Raw genomic sequence first — 11,364 nt, forward strand, 5'->3', positions numbered from 1 at the left:
CAGGGTATAAATATAGATTGAGGGGCAATGTAATAAAAAAGCAATCAATATCAAAACCAATTTTTACTCCTATTTGCATCTACTTACTTTTCGGCGACTTCGTCAATTTGCATATTTTTCCTTTTTACGAGTTCTCATTGATTCGGCGAGTTGCATAGCTTCAGTGCGACCTTCGGCGATTCTCGAGTTCCGTGTGAGTACCTCTTGGCCGTGACTTCCGGGCATATCGTTGTTGTCAGGACCAAAGTGCTCGTATCTTCATCCTTGTCGATTAACAGGTCAAATCGACTGGCACGCTTTGGATATCGATTCGGGTATTAGCCCTTTGTGTTTGTAGATCCACTTTTGCATCAACACATAGATTACTGATGAAATTAATTTCTAAAAGTTCGTTGCTGCATTATTGTTGGTTAGAGCATTATTTCGACGCTTTGGCCAATTTAGTACAACTAGCTTCTGGATGTCCAAAAGCTAAAAGCTTCCGGCACCTAGATTGCCCAAATTAAAAGTTGAAACAAATTAATGACCTATGAGACACGGTATAGACGTTGACGCTCATGTTCATACACGCTCATCAATATAAACGTATGCACAGTTGCACACTCTAGTAACCTAGGGTTATGACCATGATCTCCATGAAGCATGGTTACATTGAAGTTTCTTCTAAGGTCTAACAGTCACTAATTGCTACAGAAGGTTACAAAGGGAGCAGGATAAAAAGTTTATGAAAATCGTGTGATAATCACATCATTGACTGGTCCTTGGCGAATCGTCTACAGACAACCGTCCGAGAAGACTTGTGTGGTGATAGTGGCACATCATATGGACAGGTCCCCTAAAGGAACCGTCGTGATATGATTTCAGATTTTTTTTCGTTAATGACAAGAATGATTAATACTTCCTCTGTTCCAAATTGTAATTAAGTCGTTCTGACTTTATTAATTAGGTACATATCTTTTACCACGTATTTAAACATGATCGATATACGATTATACATGCATATAAAATAAACTATGTACCTAGAAAGGTAAAACGACTCACAGCGCGAGCACGGGGGAGGAGGAGGGATTGGGTGGGGACTAGGGATATAGTGTCCCCACCATGCATCATTAACAAGTGGCATGAATCCACCGTGGGTGCCCATGGATGCAGGGTGGGGATAGTCCCCAGCCATTTTTTTTCCAATTGGGGGGTGAAGGGAGTATTTCTTTCCAGATATACGCGCTTAATTCAGCCCTTAGTGGAGCCAACTGATTTTTTTTGTCACCATCGTACACTAGAGTACTAGTGCTTGAATTGGCATATGCAACCACCACAACCTGTGGTTAGAACAGTATACTGATCCAACAGCGCATCTATATAGATTATATGTATAATGATTCATATTTAGTGGTCAAGATTCGCCCATGTACATGTATAGTGGCCAAAATTTCTTTTTTTGGTGCGGCATTTTTCCAGAAGTGTGTCGGAAAAACAGGGGTATTATTATTATAGCTAAATAGAAGGCATACAGTATGCTAATTGTGTGAGAAATGGATATACAAGGTCACTATAATTAATATTATATATATTTTCTTTTATCACTGTATAAGTTGCTGATTCACGTAAATGATCAAGACAAACAAAATCCGGTCTTCGCAGAAAAAAAAAAACTGTCCGGACTCGGATACATTCCCAATAGTGCCTACTTAAGTTTTCTTTTCTTTCTTGAGTTTTTTTTAGCTTCCGTGACCTTGTTGCCCACTATATATATTGCTTTGCATGTTCAGCAACATCAAGGATTCCTTGACAGTTTTCTCTCACAGAAAACGACCTTTCTGTTTTTTGTTTAAAGAAAAATAGCGCGAGAAACTTTGTGATATTCCATTAATTTTCATGAAAAGACCTCGAAATAATTAATCAGACTGCCTTTCTGCATACTCCCGCATGAGTGGAGAACAGCTTACACGAAGACAAAAACGTCACCTTTGCTTCTAACTAGGACCACTCATAATATCATCTGTACAATTTCGTCATGAGTAATCATTATATATATTAGAAAGCAGGGCGCAGCGTTGCCGCGCCATGGCCAGTGATGACGTGGGGTGTAAAAGGTTGCCTTTTGTATCCTACCATTGACCATATAATAAATGGCTATACAAACCGGCATGTAAGAATAGACATATGATGTCGGTAGAAGTACAACGTCCTAAGTTTTATGTTCCGCGTCTAAAATCCTGAAGGGTGCAAAAGCTTTTATGTGCAGATAAATAACCTAAAGAAACAATGGAAGATAAAAAATAAGCATTGTTTTGGAACATGGGAATTTTCTCCCCTTGAGCCATTGTTTTAGAAAATTTACAGCGCATCTTCATTTCAAATTCTCTCCCATTGAGCCATCTCTTGTACAATAGTTAACCATAGAAAGAGTTGCCACAATTGAATATTTGGAAACAATTCCTTTCTTTAAAACACCGGTGCGGCTTTGCTACACCCACCACACCCTCCTCGGAGTTAATCCCCTAGAAGCTGAGAGCGAAATTTGAATTCATAAACACAATAACAATTGAGATTGAAAGATTAGTGGCTAGAAGTATATGACATGACTCACCTGACGTGTATATAATGTCACAATGCAGTGGCTAGAAGTATAAAGCAGGATGACTCACCTGACATATATGTGTATATGTCAAAATGTAATATCCTTATATATATATATATATATATATATATATATATATATATATATATATATATATATATATATATATATATATATATATTGATCTAAACGAGCTTGTGGAAGGAAGAGAAGAAATGAATATGTCATGTGATTTATCATAAATACAGATAATAAGAGATTTCAGTCAAAAGGTAAAATACAGAGCTATGTATCGGAAGATGGTCTAGGGAATTAGGAGAAAATGTGCCATCAGAAGGCACAATCAGGTATAGCAAAAATGCAGCTATGAAAATAGAAAGTACATGTTCGTTCAGAAATATCATGACAGTTAACAGGAACATACTGTTCAATGCATTTTTCGTGGACATGCTGAACATTTGATTTCCATACTTGGTCAGCTTCTACCGGCTCCCCATTCAGATAATGTGACAAAGAGCCAGTACACTATAAGTTATAGTTTGGATTAGATTTTTCAAGTATACATTAAAGTTCTGCAAGACCAATCTCAGTGACTTGAAAAGGATGACAAAATTCACATTTTCAGGTGCTGACCATGGACCCATGGTTGTTTATTCTGTATTTGTGTTCAGGATCATATTAGCATCTTGCATTTCAAAATATTCATAAAGGAGTGTAGACAGGAAATGACTCTTACATTGTGACTAATCATTTGACCGTTTGCCTCTTCAATTCTCTGTTATGGTCATCCATTACATTTGGCTCTCTTTTCAATGTCGTTTGAAGAGGTTGTGTGCTTATTATCTGACAAAACAATACACATTTAAGAGTGGGTCTACAGAAAGTATGTTTCTAAATAACTTCTCAAAAAAGAAAAGAAAAAGGAGGCTGTTAAGATATAATAGAATTTCACCAGTTTTCGTTCAAGGTCATTGCTGCCACAATCCTAATCTCGAGGGCTGTCAGGAGATTGTGACTCATAATGTAAGATTACATCTCGTTAGATTTCTTGACCCCACTTCTGTTTCCTAGTCCTGATGTTCCATGAAATTCCATCTTTGTAACTCAACAAAAAGAAAATCTTGCCACATCAGAGAGTGACGAGTGTCCATCATCAGAGCCTGAAGACATTACCTGCAAGATGTGTGGTAGCACGGTAGGGCTGCGCCCAACCCAACCCCACGAATGCAGCTACGAGCGTTATGGCATGTGCGGCAATACGACGAACACTCAGTTGGGGTGACCCGTGGTTGGAGATGCAGAGGCAACGGGAGGCAGAGCAGTAGCAATTCCAGCCGCCGAATTCACTGGCACCGCCTCATCGGTGGGCCGCGCCTACCTTGTCGGGAGCTACGCATGCGGCTCGGTGTGCTCATGAAAAGCAAGCTTCCAGGAGCTAAGCTAGAAGTTAATCCTGTTACCTAGGCTCTACACTTGCTAAACCAAACCACTTTGATAAAGTATGAGTGTAGTTCTTTGTCAAACTATTCAATAGGACATAATGCAAAGATAATATTTAATGTCTACAAAAATTTAATATTTTTCGCAACATAAGGCAACTAAAGCATATAAATCATTATAATGCAAAGATGGTTGTGCATATGCATTTCTCCAGGCAGGGCCACATCACAACAGATCCAATAAAATTGGTGTTGCAATTTTTAGAGCCCTAGGAAATTTATTTTGCATTTATCAAATTCTGCACATTGTAATAAATAAAGAAAAATTGGCTTAGTAACATATGCAAACATATTTTCCATGGGTAGAGTATAAAGTATGAATCTAAAAAAATCAATTTCACGTTCTTTGGATCTATAATTATTTTTCCTACAATTTTCACAATTTTCTGCATGGATTAGTACAAATGTGCAAGTTCTTATTAGCTTGTACTGTCCATCTTCTGGAGAGGACGAAGGAACAAACCTGCCTTAGATTCACATCAAGAAGCATTCGAAGGGGTGCGTCCGGCTCGCAGCGTCGCGCTACTAGCCTGCCTACGGCATCCGCCCGACCCGTCGCTAGCGCCTTTCGCTGCCTGGAGCGCCGCCTGGGGACGCCGCGCCAGGGTCGCCGTGGGAGGGGGCCGCCGGGGCTGGCGCGCTTGAGCCCCACGCCCGCGCCGGGGTGGCTGCAGCTGCCGTGCCCGCGCCCCCCACCTGCTCCGAGGTGGCCGGAGCCGCCACACCCGAACCCCCGCTCACGCCGGGCTCGTCGGGGCCGCCGCGCCCGCACCCCTGCCCGCGTCGGGCCACTTGGACTGCCATCTGTGCCGGGAACGCCGCGCCCGCACCTGGCCCGTGCCGGGAGGAGGAGGGAGGTGCAGCGAGAATGCAGGCGAGGTGGGCGAGGCCGAATCGAGAATTCGAGACGAAGCGAGAGGATGCGACAGGATTGTTACCGGGTGCGACGGACGGGGACCCGCCCGATCCACGATCGGACGTTCCATATTGCGTCTTGGCCAGATCCAACGGTTCATGGTCCAACGGGCGACATGGCCCGATCCGCTACCCGTCTTTTGGAAGCATGATTCCTATATAGAGATTCCAGCTCATACATAACCCGGCCTTTATCATTAGTACTTTTTTACTTTGCTTGTCTTAGAAATTTCCATGTCAGCTAGTGCTCCATCTATCTTAATTTCAAAAAGGGTTTCAGTTGTGACTTGCTAAAGAATTTTTTTTGAAACTTTGGCGGCAGGGCAGGGAGCCAGGAGGGCGTACTTAGTAAATATTACCTCCATTCTTTTTTATAAGGTGCACACGCATATCTTTCAAACTTCAAAAACTTTGGGCAGAAATTTGACTAACAATTTTTAATTATTATATATAACACATATTTGATATGTTAGATTTGTAACTAAATCTACTATCTAATTAGCATAAATTTATAAGTATAAATAATATAAAATAAAATAAATAGATGGTCAAAGTTCAATCCGGAAGACGGTGTCATGTCAAGGTGTGTCTTATAAAAGAGAGTGGAGAGAGTAAAATAAAGAAAGAGAATTTAGAGATATATAGGTAGCAAGAGAGAACAGAGCTCCAGCCTGTTTTGCAATTCGCGTTGGATGCATGGAAAAAATTTTAAAACATATTAATCCGCTTGTTATATTTTAGACTCAAAAGAACACAAAACAATAGCAGCATCCTACATATAAGAATCTGATAGGCTCATTTTAGAAAAGAGTATTAGCTACAAATAATCACACGGGTGATGAAAAGTTCGTGTAGCCCAGCTTTAAGAAACTTGTGCAAACTTTAATTATGGCTTGTATGGTTTGCGACCAAAATTGCCATGTCAAAGATTTGGCGAGCAAACATTAGGCAAAAAAAATTGCCATAGGTTTGACAAGCCAAATGTAAGAGGTTGGCAAGTTTTGGTAGTAGACCAAATAGCAGTCGAAATCATGGCTTGTCAGATCTTTGGCTTGGCATATTTTGGAGGGGCCAAACAGATCCTCAGTTTCTTTGCTATCTCTTTTGTTTTTTTCTTGGTCAAAACTCAAATTTGAGTTCAGAAAGGTCGATCATCTGGAATATTATCCAAAGTTTACCCTCCTCTTTTTGCATTGTCATATTTCTTTGGGAGAATTATTTATTTGGCACTGAAACAAATCAGGCACTCGAAAATTTGAACTTTCATATTTAGCACCTAGTTGAATTTTTTTTTTAATGGCACTGCCGTCCATTTAGGACAGTAACGGTGTCAAGTGACTCGCAAAATAACATGAATACCCTTGCAGCAGAAACCCATGATTTCTCACGTACTTTTTCAGTGTGTGATTCAAGTAACTTCTAAGCATAATTCGTCAGGCATCAAGTCAGCTAGGCCTCAAGAACTTGGCAATGGAGGATGTTGTTCTTGGCACGGCTGCGGCCAGTGAGGTTGGACAACAGTCCCGTGACGAAACTCTTGGCATGCGCTTTGTCGGCGAGGGTCTGCCACCGCTGGTTTCCTGCCCTGGCCGCGACGACGACAGCCGAGACGCTCATGTCATTGCGGACGATGCAGAGCCTTCCGTGGAGGGCGACAATGGCGGCCGCCTCCGCCGCCTGGGAGCTCCCTCGGTGCTGCTTGCTGTCAACGTAGGTGGTCCACGCGTCCGCGGCCTCGTCGTAGGCCCTCAACCGGCATCCGTCCTTGTAGTCAGCAGCGTGGAGCCGGCCGTCGAGGCACGTGCTGGGGCTCCGCCAGCCGGTGACCATGCCGTCGAGGACGACGGACCACGCGTCGGCGTCCGGGCAGTACGCCTGGCTCAGCACCTGCTGCTGCGCGCCGATGCCCTTCACGTACCACCGCCTGCCGTGCACCGCGCTGACGAACGGCGCCATCGACGCGGCCATCTCGGCGACGAAGGACCACCGGTTCTTGGCCGGGTCGAACACCTCGGCGGACCTGAGCCCGCCCCCACCGCCGCGGCTGTAGCTCTCGCCGCCCGCGAAATACAGGCGGTTGCCCATGACGCACACGTCGAAGCACTGGCGGCGACGCAGCATGTCCGGCGCGCGGTGCCACCGGTTGCTCCGAGTGCTATAGAACACCACCCGTTGCATGGCACCACCGCCCCTGTGCGGGTCGCTGCCACCGAGCAGGTACAGGTGGCAGCCGCCGAGCACGGCGCAGCCGAACCCGTCGGCCTCCGCGTACTCGCGCGGCATGGGCGGCAGCGCGCGCCACGCTTCGCGCGGCGGTGAAAGCTCTAGTTTGGTTTTGGTTAATTGATAAAACCCTAAGTGCTAACCTAGTTCATCAAAGTGATCATGAGATAAGTAGCACTATTCCAAGTGATGAAGCAATGACGAAGATCATGACAATGGTGATGGCATGGTTATGATCAAAGGCTTGAACTTGGAAAAGAAGAAAGAGAAAAATAAAAGGCTCAAGGTAAAGATATAAAATATAGGAGCCATTCTATTTTTATGATCAAGACACTTAGTGAGTGTGATCACATTTAGGATAGATAGCCGTACTATTAAGAGGAGTGTAACTCGTATTGAAATGTGGTTATCAAAGTGCCACTAGATGCTCTAATTCATTGCATATGCATTTAGGATCTAGTGGAGTGCTAACTCCCTTGAAAATATTTGTGAAAATATGCTAACACATGTGCACAAGGTGATACACTTGGTGGTTGGCACATTTGAGCAAGGATGAAGGAGATAGAAATGATAGAGGGTTAGTCTCGCTGTTTTTCAACTGACCAGATGCTGGTCTTAGGGGGATTGGCGCGTCTGGTCAGGCGTGGCAGTGATGACCTGGAGTCGGTCATGTGACCGAACGCTGGGCCTCTGACTGACCAAACGCTGGAAGGATGCGTCCGGTCAGAGCTGACGTGGCTGCATAGATGTCAGGGTAATTGACCGGACGCTGGATGTGTCCGGTCAAGGTCAACCGGACGCGTCCGGTCAAGTTTTACCGTCTTTGGGAGCTTACTAGAAATGACCAGACTCTGGGTGTTCGGTGTCCGGTCACTTATGGCAGAGCGTCCGGTTATGTCATGACCGTTGAGATCAGACGACTCCTATTGAACACAGGATGACACGTGGCCACCATCGGACGATCGGACGCTGAGCCCTGCGTTCGATTGGTAGGACCGGAGCGTCCGGTCACCCCGATCTATGCCCAGTGAAGGGGTACAATGGCTCTATTTTATGGGGGCTTCTATTTAAGCCCCATGGCCGGCTCTAGCTCACACTCTTACACATTTTCATTGACATAGCAACCTTGTGAGCTTAGCTAAAGCACTCCCACTCATCTCCATCATTGATCCATCATCTTTGTGAGATTGGGAAAGAATCCAAGTGTATTGCTTGAGTGATTGCATCTAGAGGCACTTGGTATTCATGTTGCGCTGCGAATTTCGCTTGTTACTCTTGGTGGTTGCCACCACCTAGACAGCTTGGTGCAGCGGTGGAGGATCGGCATGAGTTGGTGATTGTTCGTGGCCGCCTTCGGTGATTGTGAGGGGAGTTGTACCTTCCCCAGCGGAGTGCCGAAAGGTAACTCTAGTGAATTGCTCGTGTCATTGAGTTACCTCACTTATAAGTAGGTTCTTGCGGTGTCCAATTGTGTGGATGAGGTTTGTGAAACACCTCTTAGCCGCCGAACCACTAAGTGTTAGCCGACACAACGGGGACGTAGCGTGTTGGCAAGCACGTGAACCTCGGGAGAAAATCGGTTGTCTCTTGTCATTTGCATTCTCCCGGTGATTGGCGTAATCTTCATCTTGTGATTGATTCATTCCTCTACACGGCGGTATAATCACCCGACTCACTCATTTATATTCTTGCAAACTAGTTGTGATAAGCTCTTTAGTGTAATTAGAATTAAGAGCTTGCTTTGTTGTTTTAAGTTCATCTAATGGAGCTCTTTAGAGTAGCAAGATTGAGAGCTCTTAGTGAGTAGTAACTTTGCAAGTTGTGTGCCTAGTAATCATTGCAACTAGAATTGTTGGATAGGTGGCTTGCAACCCTTATAGAGCTAGAGCAAGTTTGTATTTCGCTATTTGTCATACTAATCAAATTGCTCTAGTTGATTTGTAGATTTTTAAATATGCTATTCACCCTCTCTAGCCATATTAGGACCTTTCAGGCGGGTCCAGCACGTCCCACGACACGCGCCCGTCCCTGTACGTAACAGAGGGGTATATTGGACACAGGGAGAAAAAACTAACATGGTCAACCCATTTAACTAACAGATGACCAATGAAAATGGACAATAGTGCCATTTAAGAAAAGAAACTTTAACTTGATGCCAAATAGAAAAGTTCAAATTTTTTAATGTCAAATACAAAACACTGATTTATTTCAGCGTCAAATAGATAATTCTTCCTATTTCTTTTCATGCACACTAGTCCCAGCAGGCCAAGAGAATCTTCTTATTTGGTCACGTGGAAGCAGTGCCAAAAGGCCTTTTGTGGTTATCAAGCGGTTTTAAATATCCATCACTCCTCTCCCCTTCACCACTCCCCCTCCTCCCTCATCTCTCTTCTCTCCCTCCCCTGCACGCCTAGCTATAGACAGCTCCTGCAGTCCTCACCACCTCAGGTGAGGAGGGGATCCCTCACCCTCCTCCCCTAGCTCCTCACCGCCATGCTGCCAAGAAGGCAGAGCATCTTCCACCTCGGTGAGGAGGGTGGCGCCGCCTCTGCCGTGCACCACCGCGTCAGCGTCGTCGCCGCGTCGTCGTCCATGGCCATGGGCGGCGGCCGGCGTGCGCGCGAGCGTGAGCGCCTCGTCGTGGGGCTCCAGATCCTGGTGCACCACCACCACGGCCGGCACGGGCACGCGCACGCGCACGCGGCGAACGTAGTCCTTAAGCAGATGGTGAGGCCGCGTGCCGTCGCCGCCGCTAGCTCGCGCCACGGCCACGGCGGCCACGCCTTCTCGTGCAGCTTCCTCAAGGCCTGCTACCTCTGCAAGCGGGAGCTCAGCCCTGACAAGGACGTGTACATGTATAGGTATATATATTGATCAAGAAGAGCCTGCACATACATGCGACGACATGTTGACGACATGTGTCTGTGCGTGCAGAGGCGATCAGGGGTTCTGCAGCGAGGAGTGCCGGTGGCAGCAGATCCTGGTGGACGAGGCGCGCGAGCGAGAGGCGCCGGCGGTGATGAGCAAGCAGGAGCTGCAGCGGCGAGGGCAGGGGCAGGCCCGCCACCACAGCCCCCACCGCACGCCCATCCGGGGCAGGCCGCCGCCGAGGAAGACACTTGCCGTAGCCTAGCTAGAGGTCCATCGATCCAGACGTGCCTAATAAACCGATAGCGCTGAGAAGGACGAAAGAAGTCTCATCATGGTGGATGACGAGAAGAGCACTACTACTACTAGCTAGTACGGTCTACTACTGGAGTGAAGTGGTTAAAAATCCACTCTTCTAATCACCGAGAGGATGAGCACTACTAGAGAAGACTTGTGTTGTCATCATCAACCAATAATCGATCAAGCTGCAAGTATATATAACTGTATCATATAGTGATATGATGTGTGATGCATGCTGGTAGTGGCTATCATGTACTGATGCATGAGCTGAGAGGTGGGGTTGGAAATAAAAGGGACTTAGCTACCAGAGAGAAGTTGATTGGGTGTTTTTTTTTCTAAACATTTTTTTTGCATGTTGCAATGTTGAAGAAGCTAAAGATGTACTGTAGCACGCTCTTGTTACTTAGGGCGTGTTTGGTTCCACGGACTAAATTTTTAGTCCATGTCACATCGGACGTTTGGATGCTAATTAGGAGGACTAAACATGAGTTAATTATAAAACTAATTACATAGATAGAGACTAATTTACGAGACGAATTTATTAAGCCTAATTAACCATCATTAGCACATATTTACTGTAGCGCCACATTGTCAAATCATGGACTAATTAGGCTTAAAAAATTCGTCTCGTAAATTAGTCGCAATCTGTGTAATTAGTTATTTTTTTAGTCTATATTTAATACTCCATGCATGTGTCTAAACATTCGATGGGACATGGACTAAAATTCAGTCTAAGGAACCAAACACCCTCCTAAAATTTCTGTCATATCGAATGTTTATACACATGCATGGAGTATTAAATATAGACTAATTACGAAACTAATTACACAACTAGCGACTAATTTGCGAGACGAATCTTTTAAGCCTAATTAGTCTATGATTTGACAACGTGATGCTACAGTAATCATGTGCTAATGATAAATTAATTAGGCTTAAAAAAATCGTCTCGCAAATTAGCCTCTATCTATGTAATTGGTT

The 11,364-nt window shown here is 44.9% G+C and overlaps 2 protein-coding genes and 1 long non-coding RNA gene across 3 annotated transcripts; 1 reads left to right on the forward strand and 2 right to left on the reverse strand.

Moving 5' to 3' along the window:
* Window positions 1–2,381: 2,381 nt before the first annotated feature.
* LOC136502318 (uncharacterized) lies at window positions 2,382–4,270 on the reverse strand. Its single transcript, XR_010770486.1, has 5 exons — window positions 3,534–4,270; window positions 3,318–3,424; window positions 3,006–3,106; window positions 2,591–2,648; window positions 2,382–2,508 (listed from the first exon to the last, which is right to left on the reverse strand). It is a non-coding gene; the product is annotated as an uncharacterized lncRNA (long non-coding RNA).
* A 2,174-nt stretch (window positions 4,271–6,444) lies between these two features.
* On the reverse strand, window positions 6,445–9,239 carry LOC136499245 (F-box/kelch-repeat protein At1g55270-like). The gene is made up of 2 exons (XM_066494957.1): window positions 9,216–9,239; window positions 6,445–7,311 (listed from the first exon to the last, which is right to left on the reverse strand). The coding sequence occupies exon 2, from the start codon at window positions 7,276–7,278 to the stop codon at window positions 6,445–6,447; it is 834 nt and encodes a 277-aa protein (XP_066351054.1). The 5' UTR covers window positions 7,279–7,311; window positions 9,216–9,239.
* Window positions 9,240–9,587: 348 nt separating this feature from the next.
* On the forward strand, window positions 9,588–10,774 carry LOC136501208 (uncharacterized). The gene is made up of 2 exons (XM_066496707.1): window positions 9,588–10,079; window positions 10,153–10,774. The coding sequence occupies exons 1-2, from the start codon at window positions 9,712–9,714 to the stop codon at window positions 10,349–10,351; spliced, it is 567 nt and encodes a 188-aa protein (XP_066352804.1). The 5' UTR covers window positions 9,588–9,711; the 3' UTR covers window positions 10,352–10,774.
* Window positions 10,775–11,364: the final 590 nt, after the last annotated feature.

The sequence above is a fragment of the Miscanthus floridulus genome, chromosome 13, assembly GCF_019320115.1.
Source record: "Miscanthus floridulus cultivar M001 chromosome 13, ASM1932011v1, whole genome shotgun sequence".
Taxonomy (NCBI): domain Eukaryota; kingdom Viridiplantae; phylum Streptophyta; class Magnoliopsida; order Poales; family Poaceae; genus Miscanthus; species Miscanthus floridulus.

What these genes read in the sequence shown, in the direction of transcription:
- LOC136499245 (XM_066494957.1), bottom strand. Translation starts at nt 7,278, where the DNA reads ATGCCGCGCGAGTACGCGGAGGCCGACGGGTTCGGCTGCGCCGTGCTC.
- LOC136501208 (XM_066496707.1), top strand. Translation starts at nt 9,712, where the DNA reads ATGCTGCCAAGAAGGCAGAGCATCTTCCACCTCGGTGAGGAGGGTGGC. An exon ending in AAGGACGTGTACATGTATAG is followed by an intron (nt 10,080 to 10,152) that starts GTATATATATTG and finishes CTGTGCGTGCAG; the next exon opens with AGGCGATCAGGGGTTCTGCA.